The sequence below is a fragment of the Leguminivora glycinivorella genome, chromosome 5 (assembly GCF_023078275.1).
Source record: "Leguminivora glycinivorella isolate SPB_JAAS2020 chromosome 5, LegGlyc_1.1, whole genome shotgun sequence".
NCBI classification, from domain to species: domain Eukaryota; kingdom Metazoa; phylum Arthropoda; class Insecta; order Lepidoptera; family Tortricidae; genus Leguminivora; species Leguminivora glycinivorella.
In genome coordinates, this window is record NC_062975.1 from 8,645,703 (window position 1) to 8,667,744 (window position 22,042).

Here is a 22,042-nt window from a genome sequence, read left to right on the forward strand (position 1 = left end):
ATAAAATAAAATATGAAATAAAAAACACAGGAAATGTGAGTATTTCGGAAGTGCCACTAATTAACTCATTATTTTCACTCGGCTTTGGCACCTACATCAAAAGCATTTTCAAGCCCGATTGTCAGGATTGTATTCAAAACACTATTGTCCTCATTATAATTGAATTAATCACTGAAGTTCCGTGGCTTAAATAAAATGCAAATTTCGAAAATGCAATTGTAACCCGCATCGGCGGAGCGTGACGGACAGAGTACGTGCACGTTTTCGGTGTGTATGTATGTATGTAACACTTACAAAAATATTCATTAGCAGTGTTGCGACTATGTACAATAATTACTTAGATACCTATTAATGCTTTAGTTGCTTGGCAAAATGATTAATAACATTAGTGTGCAAAAATATAACGCATTATAACCGTAAATACACATTTTTCTACATATTAATTTTTGTGTCCATGACATCCATATTTCTTCGACTATAAATTTAAAAAAAATCTACTAAGAAATATACCTCTTATACTTTTTTTTCATCAGGAAAGATTCTAAGGAATTCGAGTTACGAGTTACTACCTACCAAGCTTATAAATTCCATTAGCGACTTTTTGCACAAACATTGTAAACAAAAACATCGAATAGTTATATGGAGTGTTAGCTGTTAGCACACGAAAGAATGGATGCTAAATAATAACATATTATAGTGGAGTCGGGACTTCATTCCTGCGGCGCGGCGGGCCGTGGCGCGCACGTACGGCGACGGTAATTGGTTGCGCAAGAGCATGCAACGACGAAGTCGCAACGACATAACTTGCGTTGAGGGGTGTATCCCGGAATCCTGCTGCTAAATTATCTATTGAAAATCTGAAGTTTCGTGGAAATCGTGGTTCTAAGTAATGGATTTAGATTTTGTGTCAACTTCGAATGCTAATATCGTAAAGATTTTTTCTGGCAAAGAATTATAAATAGGTATAGGTATAATATATCTAAAACAGAAACTAGATATTCAAGAACGCATTGTGACTTTTCCAACTCTGTTTTCTTTTTTTGTAAACAAATGTTTAGTTGCTTGCCGACGCGACAGCAGTATCCAACTATCCATATACTAAAATTAAACAAATTCGTAGCCAGAAAGAGACGTACTCTATCAGCAAACATCTTAGGATGTCATTGCCGGTCATAGGTAGCCCGGAATATCGTAGCTAAGAAAGACCCTTGGTAACAGACAGCAGACAGTGAAAAATAAACTTTATCCCGCAACGTTAAGGTACGAAATCGTAAGGAAGAAAGCCACAATGACCAGCCACTGCATATTATTTAAGAGCTGATTATGATATTGTTGAATTGTTTAATTTAAATGCCATTTGAATGAACGGACTTTTAGAAAGTATGGACTGGAACGCTGTGCTCGCGATGTTGGTGCGCGGCGGTTGCCCATTTGTTTTAAATGCCCTTTCCATGACATTCCTTTGTACAACAACTATTTGGGCAGTTTTTAGTCACGATTTTCCGTACACCATTAATTGTTATGTTTTATCCGAAATCTGGGCGTGATTTGCGATCCGATTTTAAATGCGATACAATAACAAATGCCCTTTAAGATTATTTGTATGGCTGGCATACAGCCACACCATGAACGTTACTAACAGTTGTTACCGTATAACACAATGTCGGTAATTAACAGTCGATTACAAGAAACAATCAAGCAGGTACTTAAGTAACGAAGTATCGTTCAGATCAATTAACTGCAGTTTTTGTGGGTACAGACAATAACGGCAGCTGCGCCATCGATACTGCATTAACTTTAAGTGTTGAAGACGGCGTTGTCTAGAGTGTTTAGCGATTGAATGAAGAGGTTTGATTCTGGAAACGGGGTTCGATAGGAGCGCTGGGCCGAGGTCAGGCGATCGGCAACAATGGAATGGGCCACATCCGGCCTCTGCACATTATCATATAGCTTCCACCGAGGAACGGCCTGACTTGCGCCGCACTCGCCTCCCGCGGATTTACATGCTACCATTTGCTTCCTAATCGGCGACAATCAAGAATACTCAATTTAATTTTATCGTCGCCAAAACTTATGCAAATAAATTCATTGTAAACTTCTTATCAAAATAACGCATATTTTTAAATGCATTAAAACGGCGTTATGAGATATTAGTATACAAATGAGATAATTTATAGGCTGATACTTCCACGTTCTCGGAACATGTGCGCCGATAAAGCTCTGAAGAATTTTCCGACGTTCCACAAGTGCGAATATAATGAATGTGGTATTACAAAATGCTAACGCGCCTACTTGGGTAGTAACGCCAGTAACTAGTAGGTATGGTAGTGTATGGCATTACGTTTTTTACAACAATTAGCGAGAACACGCTGAACCGGACAAAAACCGAGTAACGACGCGTAAACACTGTATAAATTGGATACCAGACCACTGTAATTAATTGGATAGCCTATGGCGGAATCTTACCATTTGCCTCGCAGACAAATTGATAGAATAAACCTACATAATCTATAGCTGTCTCCTTCAATTACGGCGGAGCCTGAAACATTTGCGTAGGCCACTTTATTTCGTTATTCCGTGTTACGATTACCATACTACAGCATTAAAGGGAAAATTGTATGAATGGATATTCGCTTTTGACATGTAGATGGATTGTCTTTGAATAGTTCTTCCGTGTTATGCTTTTTAATTAGCGCGGCGTTTTCATTTGCTTTCCTGCCGTAATCTTATGGGAAACCATCTCTAACCAGTGCAGGGAGATCTTTATTCGCGCGCGTGAGATTCCATGCTAGCGTTAATCCATTAGAAAATCCACTAAATATTGAACCCACAGTTGAAAAGGCTCGCTATTCAATGGCCGCAATGTTGCACATTCATTACCCCGATGTGAGACAATACAGGACGGCCATTTTTGGTTCCCGTCCATTGTCAAAGCTTAACAAGTGTGAGAGGCTATAATTACAATTTTAAATATGTATGAAATAAAGCAGTCGCATTATGTGGTGTTAACACAATTTACTGTTGAGTAATTTTTGGTTATAATACGTACCCGCTATGGTAGCATTGCGAAAAGTTTGCATCACAATAACCCGCGCAACAATGCACGCATTAGCGTAAAGGTCATGACGAACAATATCTCAATAAATGAGCCGTACGAGTAAACGATACACTTTATTAATTATCTATTCATTGTTGCTAATCCGCAAATCACACGAGATATAATTATGTATTCTTAAAAACATATATAGTCTCTAACTTGAGCTGCACCTGTTAGAGCCACAACAATAAAACTGCCAATGGACTACGATGTCCGTTCATTAAATTAAACGAAAGTGACGTGAATTAACCTAGCAATTAAACTCTAATGAAATGACGAAAATGGTCTTGAGAGTTAATAGAAATCTACTTAAACCATTTGTTTAATTGCGTAAAGACAATAGTAAGTTGCAATTAAGTAATGAGAAACAGTTGGTTTGTTTGGTCAACATCAAAAGACCCGAGTTCACATGCTAAACGTAACAATGAATATTGTGGCCCGCGCGCCTAACAGCCCCGCGTGGACGACATCGAGCCATGGGAACATCCAGGTACGAGCGTCTTCCGCCTTCAACCGACCAACCTTGTGCATCTCGGGAAATATCCAAGCGTGATGGACCTACCAAGAAGATATTAAATAAACATCGTTTTGCCAATCGAAATTCTTCGCTTCATTATGGATGCTAATGATCATATTCGTATGTTAGTGACCTCCACCTTGTGTTAGTGTTAGGTAAGCGTTAGACCAGTTAGTTATCCCAAGCCCGTGTACTGAACACAAACGTGTGGCGCCACAACCGACGCCCGGTGCAGGATACCCCGCTTATCCGACCACATCGACCACTTCCAATAATTATTACCGCACAATGACATTTGGAAATAACGAAATATTAATCTCCAAGTGCTTATCTAATTAATAAATCGACATTGTCGAATAAATGGAGCTGAGATTCTAATTACGCGAGTACTATCGCGGCAGCCATTTTGTAGAGGCTCCCGATTAACGAGTCTTGGAACGCCTCAAAGGCTATTTGATTTAGATGCCGATTATAACGACTGTGAATTTAGTACTCATAAGTGAAAGCTCTGTGATAGTCTGATAAAGAGAGCAGCTCCGCGTCTCGGATTTATAAACTACTGAGCCTTGACAGTTATTGTTAACTGTATAACATTAATTGGATAGTGTGATCGGGTAAGCGTTGTATGATGGTGTGAGTATCGCGTGCGTCCCAGAGGCGAGGCGGTGCAAGGCGAGCGAGAAGTCCCTGCGGACTCACCGGCGCTAGTTCGCGTCTTGTTCGGCCGCGGTTTGTTCTGCTGTTGCGCCCCACTATACCCCTTGCCCTGGTAGTTGTAGTAGTCGCCGCCGGCGGCGTTGTACTGGGCGTTGTACTCCCCGGAGGGCTGACTCGACTCCTGGGGACACGACTCCGGCTGCGCACCTTCGCGTTGTTTGGACGGCGGCGCGCCCATCATGGGCTTGACGTCCCCACACAGCGGCAGCTCTTGCTGCTGCTGCATGAAGGCGACACTCATCGCCGTCGCGTGGGCCACGGCGGCCTGGTAGTCTTGCTGGCCTAGCGCCGCCGCGGCCACCGAGTCGGGTGTGGAGTCCTTCGGCGGCGTCGGCGGGAACGAGAACAGGGGGTGCGGGTGGTGGTGCTGCGCGGGGAGAGGGGTTTGTCGGCGGGCGCCGCCTCCTGCTGGAAGCTGCCGCCCCACGCGCCGCCGCTCAGCGCCTTCGACTCCAGCCATGGGTGCAGCGGCGTGTGGAAGTGCGGCCGACACACCTGCCCGCTGCCGCCGCTTAGCGTTCGACCTGCGTACACAAAAACATATTATTCTACACTTGTAAATTGATTCCTAAAGTTATTAGGTATGCGAGTATGAAGATCTGAAGTCGTAATTTACCTAAACGCGCAATGACATTAGCATTCGTACTTTGATTCCCTTAACCTCTTCGAGTTTACGAGCGTTTAAGTAACCATTATCGTCGCGGACGAGATCTACTGATAGGAGAGGCATCGTAACACGAGCCCGAAACATCAAAACTTGCCGTCATTAGGAGGGATCATTCGAAGGCGTTTTGTTACCCCGCCCGCGCTTACCTAAATTAATATCATTTGTGTCTAACAACTGGTCTTTCACACGACATCTTCATCTCAAAATATTGTTATCGCGGTCATGAATATTCTAGTCTAATGCATATTTGATAAACAAATAATGGGTATAATTCCGAGCGGCGGCCGGGCGCGTCCGTGAACAAAGGCCGCTCTTTTCCGAAATGTTTCAAAAGCGCCGTGTCACAACACTGAGCAATTAAAATAGTAGGCCAGCTGGAAATTTCATTAATTATGTACTCACTTCTGATTATACACCGCGTTGATTTGTTTGCGTACGTGGTTAAATCGTGAAACTATTCAACAAAAGCTTCTGTTTGCGAAACGGAAAAATAGTAGCGGCGCTTCATTCGCTCAGGTCGTGTTGGCGTCAGGCCTCCCCTTTTTAATTCAATTGTATTTGACAATTATTATTTAAACGTGAAGGCGAACAACATATGTACCGGTGTGTACATTTGGAAGGGTGCCGTAATGATATCTGTTGGGCTGGTTCGATTGGTGGGTTTGTTAGGGGCCTTCCCTGCCGCGGCCGCCCCGCGGCCCTGCAGCGCGCTGCGGGTACTTAACTATTGGGTTACTTACGGTTAACTCACCGTGTACAATATGTTAAATGTATGCGCTTTTATTCAATCATAATAGGTATGAAAACGGTATATTTCCACAGCATGAGGCAAAGTGAAAAAGCTAAACTGAAATTTAGGGAAAGACTCCCTGTATACACGTGCTTACATATTTAGACAATAGGCTCATACGAGTACATGCCCGCATCACATGGCCAGGTGTCGATCGCAGCAGAGATTATCGTCTATCAGCGATGTTATCGAGCCCGTACGGCATACATTGCGCTCTGGCCGACTAGACAAGCCGATCGAACAACAAAAAGTTCAATGAATGACACAAATGATCCTCCTCAGTGAAAAGTCGCGTATTGTTTCACTATGTTACTCGTATTTTCGAATGGTAATGCATAGGCAGGACTTTCGCGCCAATTATAGGAACATTGTAATTTATTAGTGTAATACAAAAACGGACGGCTGCTATAGGCTTAATCGCATAATCTGCCGGTCATTACAACAAATACTGTACAAAACAGTAATTACTGTAAAATAATCAATCTTTGGCATTAGGCGGAGTGCACAGCAACGTTTTGACAGGGCCCGCGCACCCTCGCGTTCGGCCAGGGCCACAATAGCGGGCGATGGCGGACGATAAGCGTATGAATAATTCGTGTTATCGCGCCATCTCGCCACATGCCCTACCTGCCCGGTACCAAGGAGTTCAAATCAGCAGTTGCGCGCCAAACGCAGGGTTGCTCGGGGTAGGTTCGGCGGATTGTTCGTGCAAAGTATAGATGTAACAATTGACGTGTGTCTGCAATTTCCTAACTGTTGACCTGTATGACTTAATCAAATTAATCAGAACATAAGTAAATAACATTGAAGTTATTGTTTGCAGACCAGACGTTACTGCTTGACACAAAAAATAATTAAGTCGCTTACGTAGGTATTACACCTTATAAAGCAAAGTCTGTTATGTATGTTAACCATTAAAAAACAAAGACCACTTTAACAGCTATAAAAATGAAAATTACAAAGCAATATCGTGGTATGGGGTCGTGCTTTTTATTCATTAAGGGCTTTCAGTCATTGTACTAGATACGCCATTTGCACAGCCGGATTGTACTCGTACCGTACCCATACATTTCACCAAGGCTAATAGAAAACAAAAACTAACACAAATAAGGCACGGAAATTAAATTAGGATTCCAGATGCGTTATCTGGGGAAATCTCGTATGCATACGTAATTCGTATGGCCCACATTAAGTCCTCTCGAGTAGGATGCCAGTTTTACGCGTTCTCATTATCTCGAGTGCTTGTTTAGATTTGTTTCGAGAATGTTTTTGTGGGGCCAACAATTCATAAAGACGAATAAAGGATTCGGTTACATTACTCATTGACATGGATGAAATTATATCTCTAGCTACGTATGTAGGTATTATTCAAGGAAATCTAAACTGCAGAATTGCAGATGTCTTCAGCTGTATAGAATTTGAATTACATATCAGTTGGAATTGGAACATAGTGGTGCACGAAAGCCCCTATCGATCGCGCGAGTTTCGCCCGATTCCCTGACAAGTATTGATTTATTTATTTATTTCCGCAGAAGTAATCTGCCCGTACAGCTAATCACAGTGGACAATCTCACTAAAATCATAAACCAATCGCGCGGATTCTCACAGCACGACCGGGAACCGAACCCTGCCCCCATGGCAGATGCAACTCCAGATCTTATCACCGCGCCGCAGGCCCCTGGCCCTTGTTTCACGAACTACGGGTGTTTACTCTCTGTAACGGTTTTCACCCCTTTTGCAGTTGACGAAACTTTTTAGCTATTCAGCTGCTCTGTTAGACACATGAGAATCATTTATCTTTTTTTTGCATATTCAACTACCATTGTTAAGTTATAATTAAAGTGAATCTGTTTAATATTACTATGTATGTATAATCCATTATTTGACTTACAGAATGCTTACTCTTTTTCTTCATGTAAAATTCTCATTAGGTGATTAGGTATTTATTTTTAAAGCTAATATGTAAAGCGAACACCAAAATAATGCTTTAATTTCATTTATCCGCCCCTTATTTATACATTCACAGACATATTAAGGCGTGGTTAAATCTAAAGTGAGCGCCCTCTTTTCCTTAGCTCGCGGCGAAAATGGCCCCTTCGGTTAAAATTGCCTCGTAACCGGCATGTGTGGAATACCGCTAATGTGCTCATGCCCTGCGCTTGATGCGCCACGCAGCATGACGTCTTCCGGTAATAAGTGCAATTACTTCCCCTAAGTATACCAATTTGATTACAGTTCAGAATTGTAACCCTATCGTTTATGTGTAAGCGGGACTTAGGCGGTTATGTTATGTTTAGTAGCTGGTTGTGGACAGAGATAGGGGAGTCTGTCGTGAGAACTTTCTCGCTGGTCGCCAAGGTCAGGCCGCAGCGTCGTCCAGTCTGGTGCGGTTTATTTGCAAACCGTGACATCAGCCGCATCCGCGACGCGAGCGTGCCGTGCGTATGCTCCTGCCTTTACTACCGCACGCATGCCATCTTATCCCTTCCACGCATTGTCTTTAGACGTGTTATCCTTTGTTGGAGGACAGTTCATTACGTGCTCAATCATCGGTACGGCGCGGCGTAACCTCTATAGTGTTGTAATAAAGATTACGTTCCCGCGGCGAGCGTCCCCTGTGAAATGTCCGACGTGTTAGCGAATGATAAATGTAGGCGTCGGTATCGCGTATCGGATCTCAGCGTTCGCACGCCGAATTAATTTTAATTTATTGATCGTCGTATCGACGCCGAGTATTTTAGGTGCCTACTAAAGCTGAAACGATGTCTGTTTTGGTTTCGTAATAACATTAGCTACCCCGCTTATATTTTGCATTCCACAATCAAATGGTGACAAGTCTGTAAGTAGCTTGGAAGCCAGCTTTAAGATAAATATGAGACGGGAAGAATGCTGGCCCAGAAGATGAACGGCCGATGAACTTGCGTGACTATTTTAGTTGCGCGAGGGCTGTTCCGTCCAGAAGTCAACTAATCGCCACGATCTTATCTAACCTTTGATTGAAGAGGAACTAAAAGACAAATCATCCTAAGTGTTGGGACAGAAGCCAACCAACAACTTTTGCTACTTACCTAGGTGTGTTTACATGAAAGTTTATTTGCAACTGAATACTCGACGTCCCGAAACTGGTTGCAGATAATTATTTTTAGTAATATTAATTGGCCGATCATTAATGAACGCATGAGATACAACCGTGACGGATTGACGGCAAAATGCATTCGCTAATTAGGCGGATTTCCTTCAACAAAGTAATCCAAACCAGTAGCCTTACCATGACTTTTTTGAGTTAAAAAATACGTTACGTTTTCAGTGAGAGTTACGGAAAATGTATGGAAAAACTGAACAGCGCTCCAAGCGGAAACGCTCACGTACTAAAATTTTCATCGGTACCATAAGTTATTAACGTGTTTACTCCGAGTTTTCAATACGTTCCTAACTTTACAGCTAAGGCGCTCTCTTTCTGATTGTATGAAGTCAATAGAACCAGAACTATTTGACAGTCTCTAGTGAAAACTCAATACTTTACGTGAGTAATCATGACAGTCACTAACGTAAAAGTAAACCACCAATTCACTCTGATGTGTCACTGTCAAATTATATAACAATCCCACAACATTTTCACGATTATATTTGCAATTTTAAATGCAATTATGGCTAATATGTATTAATGTATAATATTACGTGAAATTAAAGAACAGCTTAAATGTAGCAGTTAGTCAGTACTGTCAGTAGTTTGATAAAAAGATAAACCAGTGATGAAACCAGTGCTTGATACTTTTACAAAGGTAATGAGTTAGGTATATTTATTCATCATTTTGTAATGTTTAGCTACAGTTGAGATGATTATATTGGTTGCTTTCAGAAAAAGAAGATATTATTGAAAACAATATTTCCATGCCAGCCGTATGGTATTCAGCAAACCCAACGTAGAAGATTGTTCAAATTGATAATGAATGAGGCAGTTAAGAATCAACTGATTACCTGCAGCAGCAGGCAGTACCAATTCATGGGCATGTTAGTTCCTCAATGCACAATACATAGTCACCATAACACCATATCTCGTGGGTATATATTAGAAGTGAACCAAAGGAAAAAACTTCAAAAAAATTATCCTATTACTGAAATAAAATATCTCATTCTGTGACTTTGTTTATTTTGTAATATTCTTGAGTAACAGGCTAAGTATTTAATAAATTGACGTGAAACGAAAACTAAAAACCTAAAATTCAGCGTTTACGTACATATCAAACATCAATTACAACGACATCGACATAGGTAACGACAAAGTCTAAGGTAAGGTATAGAACTTTTGAAGGCGATTAGGCCATTATGGGGTGTATATGAAGATTATAATTTGATAGTCAAAAATAGTGAATAGAAAAAGCATTTTGAAACAAGTAAAAATTGTATCTAATTTTTTGGCAGGGCACGTAGCCAAATGCACAAACGATTATGATAACATCGTTATCGTAGCTTAGCTATCTCTATCACTTTTCCGTACTGACATGACAGAGCTAGACTGAATTTCGATCGGCGTTTAGCGCATAGATTTAAAGTCCATGGTTTAGCGTCAACGATTGACATTTCAGCTAAGTCCTTGTGTCAAAATTGACAAAGCTAATTTTTTATTTATTTATTGGGAGCATTGGCAACTTGGCCATCAGTGCAAACATACAATATTTAATACAACATACAGCAGAAGAAACAATTACAGGAATAACAATTACTTTGTTAATCATAAAAGTAATATTGCACATATTGAAATGCTAAACTTATGACTATTTAGTAACTACACAATACAATGTTTTATGAATGAAAAGAAGTATTTTTGAACAATTACAAATTATTTACAAAGCACCAATAGTGTGCATAATAAATTTATAAATTATAGGGTTTAAAACAGCCTTCAAGTTCATTTCCCGGTTCTTTGCTTGGCTGAAAATCCCGGGAATTCCCGGTACTTTCGGTACCGGTATTTCCCGGGAGCAAACCCTAATAGGGATAGGGATAGGGGTAGGGTTAGGGATAGGGATAGGGGTAATCGGTCGGCAATCGGTAATTGTAAACGATAATGCGAGAAAGTACTTTTTACCCACCGACAATAGTGCCGAGATACGGAGCTATGTGAGTTCTGTTGTACAATATGTAGTTTCCTCAGTGTATATAGAATACATATCTACTCGTACCTACTACCTACGCTGTAGTCGCTGTGTAACATTTGTACAACCACTGCAAGCATTTCTTTTTTAAAAACAATAGTAACATGAGTAATCGAAAAAAACGCAGACAAACGTCTGCATAGAAACCTACGGATCCAAATGAAAATTTTATTATTTGTATATGTTTGAATAAGAATTCTTTTAGTACGCGAGCGAAACCGCGGGCAAAAGCTAATTCTATATAAGATGCTATGTACCCTTTTTCTGTAAAAAATATTTCTATTTCTTTACTACTTGAGAACATCACAAATAAACAAAGTCAATTAATGAAATACTTTATTTTAGTAACAGGATTATTTTTTGGAGTTGAGGTTTTTTCTTTTATTGGAGCACTTCTATACATATACCTGTGATGATCATGGCCAATAATACCATTAAGTGCATCGCGGAACAAAAACACCTATAAATTGGTACTGCTCCCCTCTTCTGGCCTAAGGTTTTGCCACAGTGCCACAGTATTAATATCAATTGAACCATCTTCCATGTTGACTGAATACCATACGGGTTTGTTCGGAAATATTGATTTCAATCATATCTTCCATCATCTTTCTGAAACCAAAAACTGCTTTGAGCAATAATATAATCATCTCAATTGTAAATAGTACAAAATGATGGCCAAAAATAACTCATTACCTTATTTGATTTGTTCACTGGTTTATCTTTTTATTCAATTTTAGCTAATCTTGAATTTCACGTAATGTTATAAATTAATGCAATATGTTAGTCATAATTTTATTTAAAACTGCAAATATAATCGTGAAAATTCCGTGTGATTTTTGTATAACTTGACAGAAATGTCACGTCAGAATGACTTGGCCTATGGTTTGAGGCCTACTACCGAATACCGAAGTTATCAAATGTGGACATGCGTCTCTTTTACTCTTATCAGTATAAAGTGAAAGAGGAAGAATCCCTCAGTGCGTATGTTTCGAAATTTGCAGTAGACCCTATATTGACAGATTTCGATAGGTAAATTACATTTACTTATGATTTTAGTTCCATCGCGTAAACACCAGAGGCGTAGCATTCGCCCATGGTTCTTTCTCCGTTTATTGATAAACTTAGAAAGGGATAGAAGCAGCTTCTTTGGCGTGAAGTTAGGCACAATATATTGTAAACAAATGTAAACTCACTTACTTTCTGAGTAAAGTAATACGGCTCTCACTTGGGCAGCCCATGGTAACGGTACAGTCATACAAATCTGTAGTGCATGCGCCGTAATGAATAGTAAATGAAACGATGTGTGTGTCTTTGTCAAGTGGTGATATACTTCGGTTGTTAACAGCCAAAAATATTTTACGATTGGTTCGATCGCGTCCCGAATGGTAAATACGTCTCGCGGGCGGTCACTCCTCGCGTTACCTTGTGATTGGATTATAATGCTTTTATATTACAATTCTTATTATTGTGCCACCGAGCGGCGTGACAGGCGACGGCGGGAATAACAACTAGTGCCGGGAACGGAAAAGCTGTCGAGTTGTGCGACAACGACACCGAGTAGTGTTTCGACATTTTTGTTAATATTGGTAACAATGTTGTATTTTAAGTATTTGTACATTTTGGACCTCTTTTATTTTTTATAAATCCTCAGTTGGCAGGGTCTGTGTTTTTAGACGCACTTCATGTAGGTACCTATTCGCGATAACAAAATCTTTTTAAAGAGCTACTTAAAGAAACTAGAAAAACTAGTTATTGTACATAAAGTGCATAACATCATCCTCAAAAAAGAGTTGACAATTAATAAATCACGCTAAATAAACTAGTTGGTTATAGTTTGTTTACTTCCCACTCTCAGTTTTTTCGAGTACGTCAAAATCGATATTCGTTTCGACAGAAGCCGTTAAGCCCGGATTAGTCGTCGACTAGTCAGTCGATCGTCGTGGGTGTCTGCCCAATGATTTATAGCTCGCTATAGAACGGTTATGGCATTACGATAACACCACTAAAACATACAGGGTTTCGGTGATAAGTTGATAACCGATAATTAAATCAAAACCGACTAAGCGACTTTAAATGTAATTTTATTTGAGTGCAACCATAATAAACGGTTCGGTAATCCGCGCAAATACGACTAAGGTCAATAACTGGCTAGTTTACAAAAAAAAAAGTTCGCAACCGTCTTTTAAAAATCGTTCATCACCATCGGACTGCAAAAAGCGTCCGTGTCTTTGTTTGCATGCACGTACGCTCACACCGCGAACTACCGCTGATATAATGCATACATATACTATAGGTGACTATAGTTATACAGGTAGCTTTTAAGAGGTAACCTAAGTCGCGAAGAGTAGCCATAGCCACATATTAACGAGATGATAGGACCATTTCTTCTCGGCCATTGCCGTGGCAGGAATTTCTTGACTACAGGACATGTAATTTTAAGCACATGCGCCCTGCATACGCGATGCACCGACTTTGGAACCCACATTGTATTTTTATTTTATTTTCATACGAACCCATCACTTCTCATTAAGTGGCGTTTGGAGAATAACTTAACATCACTAATGTCCGGACACGAATTTTATTGTTATTGCATTTTAATAAATTTTCATTGTTTGGAGAGTTGTCAATGGACAGCACTGTTTCCGAGGAGAGAGGAAGGAAGTACATTTGTTTTCGTTATAGAATCTGACAGATATTGTTTATTGATTAAGCTTTATGTTAATGGGTACAAGCGTGTTGTCAATATTTGAAAATTTATTACAAAGCTACATCATAGCCTTAAGGACACGGAATCAGCTCATCAGGCATTTCTTTGCCATATCTTTACTTTAGCTATCAGACACATAAAATGTTTCAAGTACCCCCATTTACTCAAACGAAGATCACAAGATAAGATACAACATTACGACCAAGTTCTTCATCTAAGCAACTCTATCCAAATCACAGCTATCCAGTTAACCGTTCAAAACCCAAGTTCAGAGACGCGTAAAACAGTTGAACGGTTTAGTTTTCAAGAGGACTTATGTCTCTATAAACTCCATAGACAGTTAAGCCTTTTAGAAGTGATAGTCCTCAGCTGTGGTAGTACTGGTAGTGACCGCACGGATATGTCACGTTACACTTGTGATTCAGAGATCAAAGCCGCCGCCACGTCTGCGCTCTTTGCTATGCCGCCGGCGTGCGCAGTGCCAACCTGCCTTTGGAAAATTTCCGCTCCACTTGACGCAAGCGTATTGTTACTGATGAACAGGTTAGAGCTAGGAGTGGAAGAAAGCCTGGAGCATATGGACACAGTATAAAACCAGTAATAACTCTTCTTACAAACTTCACGCCGCGCGGTGTGTCCCCCTCCCTCCCCTCGCATGCGGCGAAAACATGCGAAACTGGGCTGGGATTGGGCTGGACAGTCGGGGCCGCGTTTGCGCGCTGTGTTGACGTGTTGAGTTCGGGAGAAAATGACGTCAGCACCGAAGACATATTTTCGTTATTGTAGTGTTTATGGGTGTATGGAAAGTTCTCAAAATGCAGAAATGTCATTCTTTAGAATTCCTAGACACCCAGAAAAGTAAGTGGTTGTTATATTTTTGCAGTGTTAGGTACATTATTGCTTACGTAAATGGCGTAAAAGTGAGATTTAAAGCTAGAATGACACATTAAAATCAATAAGGATTTATCTGTAACGACATTTAGGTAGATGCTGCGATCTATCTAGCTCGAAAGTTTGGTACCTACTTAAATATTGTGCAAACATCTATTCAAACATTTTATGTAAATATGATTTCGTCAGTATTTAAGAAACAAATACGTACTTGAATCTTTATTAGATAAAAAGGTAGAAAGAGCGTTGGTACTAGCATAGCGCCATACACAGTTACTAATACGAGTAGGACAGTAGGTACCTACGTTTCTAGTAGGACAGTAGGTAACTACCTACTTAGATGTTTGTACATATTTCCTTTATTTATCTTTTCTCTTAAGCTAGGTTTTTTACAATATGAGTATAAAAGTAAAATTAAAAAAAACACTTACAAAACAATATAAAAACATATAAACAAATACATATTATTATTATTGTATTTTTTTTGTTTTAAATAATTCTTAGTATAACATATAAATTACCCCATAGATGATGTGAAAAGTCCTCGTCATAAATATCTCATTTTGCTCCCTTGTTACACAATCTACTATTGCGCGTATGAGAGTAATATATTTATAATGATTTTTTGTGTCTTCAATACTGACTAATGTGGTGTCATGACGTGGTATTGTTATACTAAAACCTACTTACAGTTAATAGTACCTATTAGATTTACAACAACTTACATTGTACGAAGTCGATTATAGTAACGTTGTACAACCCTGCGTGACCTTGCGCAGTAGTAACGACCGCGCCGCCGCTGCCGGAGATTAACTACTGATATATCCTTATACTGTGATATGGAGAAATAACTAATTAGAGTAATTAACACCAGCAGGACACACCGAATAGGATATCATGGTGTTTTGGGATTAGATTGCTTTCTGCTGAGTCAAGATCATATGTCAAGAAACTCAGACGACTTGACTAATTTCAAATTTCTTAGGCAATACAAAAATTTTCTTCTAAATAGTTGGTCGACGCTTACTGAAACTTCATTGTCCAAGCCAAAAGAGACTGACAATATTTTTAGATTATGTACACACATATTTGCTGAGAGATTATCAAATGTATCAATGTCTCCGCTTTGTAAAATTATTTAACTTTAAAATAACCACTTGAAACATTTATGACCGCAACTTCCACTTTAAATGACAATCGTTAAATCTTATCTGGCTGCACACGCGACAAACATGCCCGCAACGGCTCAAAATTTCTGTAAATAACTACAAACAAGTTTGCCGGCGTACGCCTTGTCGTTTGTCGTGTACCTACAGTAGATTAAGGAAAAATAATGCCTTTCCTGGTGAATGGCAAGGTGTGCCCTAGAGACCCGCGCTCTAAGCAGGTGAAGCCGCTCTACGCAAATAATACTTACGTCATTGGATTATGACAATTGTAACCTCACCTACTCACTTACCTAGTATAGCGTTAGACACGACACGAGCAGAATATGAGCCGTCATAATCATTTCCATAATTAATAACCGCGGAGCGGTCACGATATCTACCATTAAACGTGATATAAGACGCTCTTGAATCTCCAAAGTAAATTGTTTTGCTGCGATTTATTGGGTTAGAGGAATAGTTGTTGCGAAATTACAAGTTGGTTAACGTCGGGGTCTCTCTGACCCCACAATCTTGACAATGGCGGGGCGAGAGAGCGAGTGTTCCTGCAGTAATGCCTATAATGACGGCGCCGGCCGGCAGCCTGCTTACATAACCGCTCGTGACTCGCGCATTACGGTATCGGAGAAAAATACTCGGCGACGTGCAGGGTCGAAATGACAATGTGTATTTGCCGAGCCGCAGTATGTAATCCTCGGCCGGCAAGGACCCTTGATTATACACTAACTAGCTCCTCGTCAGAACAACTACTATGCACACAATGAACGTAATAGCCAATGCTTGAGAAGACGGATGGAATTGAGCCGCATTCGTGCCATCGACAGACCTCGAACTGTGCTAGCTAGATTTACAATGCAGTTAATTATTCATAAATTGTGTTTGGTTCACTTGTTACCTAACCCTTGTCCGAAAGAAGGCACAATGGTAGGTGAGCGTGACCGACCATTACTCTGAACATGATCGTTCATGCAAGAAACTATGCAAAATATAATTGGTAAAACACCATTAATTACCCTCTCTGAAATAGGTAGATAGTAAAAATAATTAAAAGAAAAAATGGTTTTAAAAGCTTTTAGTATTTAGTACAAAACTGTGTAGAACGGGGAGAGGCATCACGCGATCGGTTTCCATTCTTTGAACAACCACGAAGAAAAATATCACTAGTATGATTTATCTACCATGTTTTTATGCTTGTTATCCATTTTTTATTCTGATGAAATTTCAATGAATACAAAAGAACGTCATGAAATTTGACAGGAGCCTGGAGAAATGTCAATGTTCTACAACCTGAAAGAAAAATATTATTTTAGAACAATTCTGACACATTACTCCTGCATGACAGAATTTTTTAAAACTACACGTGTGTACGACTACAAATTGAATTTTGTGTTTATTTCAACTTTATCACAATAAAGTTGCAAATGAGCCGAGTCCGGGCCTGGGCGGCGCACGGGCAGCTAACCCGTTCACGGATCGTCAACAACCTATAACTTAATCTCACCTCATAACCAGGGTCTACTAACCTTCAAACTATTTCATAACAAAGAGCGATTATTGCTCCCATTCTGTCTTGGACATACTTTGTAATCATGTACGGTCAGAAAATATTTGCCTAAATGGCAAAAAATGTAAACAAAAACGACAGTGCATTTGTTGCCATACATCAACCTAAAATTTTTAGTAAGGTTATTTTAACTGGAATATGAACTTGATACAGATAAAATATTTGAGTATGATATGAGAGAGGTATAATAATAATTTGTTGATAATTATTTTCTTTTTAGGTTATGACTATATAAATTATTTTGATGATCCCCAATTAACGTAAATTTTTGTTATTTTTTTATATGTTTGGCTGTCAATATCAGAAGATATGCTAACAACTCGCAAATTAAATAAAAATGTATGGATGGTACAACTGGTACAAGTACCTTCTTTTAACATTGTACTCCGCTATATGTCGTTGTAAAGAAATTTATAGCTAAAATATGAATAATCTAATACTAGTCCACATTAAGCTGTATTGTAATATGCAAATGCATGTCTGCAGATTAACGCGGCTCTTTCTTTTCAATAGTTTATGCAGTTTTCATTAGAAGCGTAATTGTTTTATTGCTAACGAAGTATCCATCCGAGCGTATCATTCGGTTAGGATTATTATTAATTGCTTGATTAGCTATTCTAACACGTCCGTTAAGAAAAAAATATTCATAAAAAACACTACGTGAAGCATATGAAATAATAGGTAAAAAAACCAGATCAGTATTTGGGCCATTTTTTTCAAAGTTGTCCACCCCACTTTTTTGTAACATGGGTATTTTTTACGTGATAGCTCAGAATCGCAAGCTCTTTCGATCCTGATAGGAGAAAAAAAATATCCAAGATTTATATACATTTTTTCGAACCTTCCATTCCGTTACCGCCATACAAAATGTATAAAAAAAATGGTAACGGAATGGGAAAAAAACCTTGGGACACTTTTTTTCTCCTATTAGAATTGAAAGAGCTCGTGATTCTGAGTGGAAACCACATAAAAATTTCCAAATCCAAAAAAAGTGGGGTGGACAACTTTGAAAAAACTGGCCCAAGGCTCTGAAACTAGGTTCAAAATCTGAGCGCTAACAATATTTTCGAGCAATATAAGACAAACAACAGTTAGGCCCAGAAAATTGGCAGCTATTTGGGTCGGAGGCCAAACAAGTTTGAGAACCACTGATCTAGATCAACAGTTACAAAGGATATTTTGCAGTTCACTTACCTAATGGGAATGATTAGATAAAGACAAAAATGAGGAAATTAGTTGTCTCATAATCTTTTTGATACACAAAGTCAAAGAATCAGCTAAGTTTATGTACCTACTCCTAGACTCGATAGAGAAAAAGCGACCAGTAAAGCCATCTATTCTCAAATAATTACAACCTAACCTCACATGTAAGGTGGTAATCAGTACTAATAAATCAGCGGGCAAGACTTGTGGACTTAATCAATAGCATTACCGGCGATGACGTATGGTCGCACCGTACTATAAGCTTTTGATTTTGACACATTAGCCACGAAGCCTGTGTTGATCTAATTTGACTTTAGTGTCACGACATTCTTAGGATTCTGAAGGTGCTATCCAAAAATAACATGATAGGAATTTCGCTGGAAGACATTTTCTGAATCCCAGAAAGTATTTCTCAACTGTATTAGGCACTTTAACGTTTTTTATTTTATTTATGGCTCCACTGACAGTACCGCACGGCAAGAGATCTTTGGCCATATTGCTGAAGTGTCTTCAGATATGCCGAGACGTGCTGAAGCGATGTTATGACATGCCCGTGTGTGTTGAAAAACAGACGATCTGATGAAGGGTGAAGGGAACTTTTGGATCACCCATATTTGTGATACTTTGAAAAACAATGTAGAGAAATTGCGAGAAATTATCCGATTTGTAATTGAATGATGTCACTGTCGTCGTCCGTAAAAGTCAATTCTAGTAGCATTGCATTGCGTTGATTGCGCTCCAATCCGATCGCTTTTGGAATCTCTGACTGTGAGTTTTATCTTATAAAATAAATCGATAAATGTCAGTATATCACAGGTGCCGTAGCCGAATGGCATATCTGCGACGCGAAACGAAAACGAAACGCCGTGAAAGGTAGTCTGGTTCGTCGCGCGAATACGCAAGAGCAATAGAGATAAATATCTACGAGCGTTTCGTTTCGTGAGTGTTTGTGCTATTCGACTACGTACCCAGACTACCCAGGTCACTCTGCGTTAGCACAGTATGCCTATAGAAGCCTGTCTGTGCCTGCTAGCTGCACCTGCCCGAACAGCCTCTGATCACGGTTATTTGGCCGAGCTCACCAACTATAATGGCCGCGGGCTTCGGCTCTATTGTTTTAGCTTCATACAACGTGAAGTTTACTTGTATCAGCGTATATCGTAACAAAAAATACACATATAAATGTATAGAATACCAATTTGGATCCTTAGGCCACTGTAGAGCCTTTTCACAGTAAACGCCAAAGTGAAATCTATGGCAAATAAACCATGGTGTCAATGAGACGGGGTTCTAGAGTAACTTAGGATTAAAATTGGTTAACCTAATTTCTAGATAGCTAAAGTTTCTATGACAAGGTATAATTGCGTAAGTATTCAACAAAAGTAATAGCTGTAATCACTGTTATTTTTAACCAAGTCGTTATTTATTTAAGACTACAAAATTAGTAAACACAGTTTATATCACAATTTAAATACTATCTGGTAACAAATCAGCAGTAATACTAGGATTTAAATACCTTCTTTAAAGCCTTCTTTGCATACAAAAGAATTAACAATGGTTCTATTAGAACATGGTCTCGTAACTGACATTTACCGTTTTTAAAATAAAAATGCCTATTTAGTAACACCTTTCAAAAGCTATTTAACAGACATAGAATGTATTGTTTTTATTTCATTGCGATGATTTGTCAAATACAAAGAAACTTTTTCGAAATCGAAGATTGAAAACTCACTTCCTGATTTTGTGGTGTGACTTCATAGAGTAAAAATATCTATACATCAGTACAAAGTAGCTGTAATTTACTTCATAACAATAAGTTCTAGAACCTAAACAATCGTAGAACGTGCAAACATCAAGTGTACTTGAATTCGATTAATTTGAATACAAGAGGTCCGCGTCGAAACAACGGGAGCAAACGAGCGTGCAGGCTCTGTACATAGAGTACGAATAATGGGCAGAAGGGACAATTGGAGATTACGTTCATGTATCAGGGCGCCTATTAGCTAAGTGACATTAGTTTGCAGGTAATACGAATCTTAAATTTTGGATGACGACGAGAATTCATCCTAATAGGTATAAGTTATGTATATACTTTTTCAATTGGCGTTTGGCAGTGCGATTGGATTGCCATCTTTAGAAAGACATTATGATACGAGATATAATTCAAGGAGCTTCTTTGTGTGCAAATGGAGAGTTACCTATAAGGTAGGTACTTAGGTAGGTATTCGAAAATAAACAGACGATAGCAAAGGGTGAAAGATAATTTGTATGTGCGGCCTAAGTGACTAGAAAGTCCAATCAAAAGCATATCAAAGTCACTTTAACACAGACTAATTAAAAGATAATCGACCAAATAATTCATTGACACCAAACACGCAAGGTGACTTTGGTATTCCAGTAAACAAATCGAAATTAAGTAGCAGATAACCCGTCCCGATGGCTATCTCCACTCGTACAAAGAAAGACAAATGCGATATCTTCTTTCTTAGCGCGGAGTGTCCATTCTTTATTGGTGGCTAGTAATGAGTCTGTGTCGCGGCGCGCAGCCGCAGCGGAATAAATCATGGCCGCCAGGAAATCATTCATCCTCAGTAATGTGCTGCGAAAATAGGCTCCCATTCCGAGCGCCGCTTAACGCCGTTTACGGTCAGCCCTAATGTTTAAAAAGCAAAAATTTTTATGGCCTTAATGAAAAACATACCCAAATCGTAATTTCCCGACGATTTATAGGTGCGTTCTTGGACGTCACCACGCAACTTATGGCCTCGAGCCCCCATTTGCGCGAGGTGTGCTCAAAATAAGGTTATTAATGGGTACAGCTTTTCCGAATTTAATTACCCCTTTACCGAGAAGCCGGTCGTTTGCCTGCGGTAGCAGCCAAACTGGATTACCCTTAATGTTGTCAATCTTTGAAATAATACGGGAACAGGTATTACTCATATTCATCTCGATCCGAAACTCATAATTCTACAAATGTCTTGGGAGCCAAATTTAAAAGCGAACTTTCCTGCACGACCTCCATTAAGCGAATGCCACACAGCATTATCAATTAAAAACATAATCTATGGCTACCCGGAATGATCTTTCCCATCGCATTCTCATAACTTCTGCTCACTTAGAGCAAGCATCCTCGAGGGATGTAACCGCAGCTCAATGTATGACAAATCGTGACAAAACCACCGACTCATCTACACTACGTACAAAGTTATTACTACATTTTGTGAGTAACATTGTCCAGGCAATTTAAAGCTTAATGACCATGGAGTACAGTTCCAGATAGTTATTGTTTTAATCCGGTATTGGCAGTTGGACGGTGGTCGGTACACGAATTCATGCGGCTGAGCCGCATGCCTGCGCTACCTCCATCCATCAAGCTCGGCGCGCATCACCGTCACCATGCCAACCGACCGGAAACAATGTACACCCTACCAACCTCCAATTTGGACGGAGACAATTAATGAACACAGCCACATAATCACTCAAAACGAAACTTGAAGACAGTTTCATTAAAACATTCCCAAATGAAACGTACGAAATGCTGACGGATCGATATCGGAGTATTAATTC

At 39.5% G+C, this 22,042-nt stretch overlaps 1 protein-coding gene across 1 annotated transcript in view; it reads right to left on the bottom strand.

Moving 5' to 3' along the window:
* LOC125226203 (GATA-binding factor C-like) overlaps window positions 1–22,042 on the bottom strand; it is a 94,824-nt gene that overhangs the window by 51,702 nt on the left and 21,080 nt on the right. Inside the window, 2 exon segments of the mRNA XM_048130121.1 lie at window positions 4,314–4,709; window positions 4,712–4,855. Of these exon segments, the coding sequence (XP_047986078.1) occupies window positions 4,314–4,709; window positions 4,712–4,855 (540 nt within the window).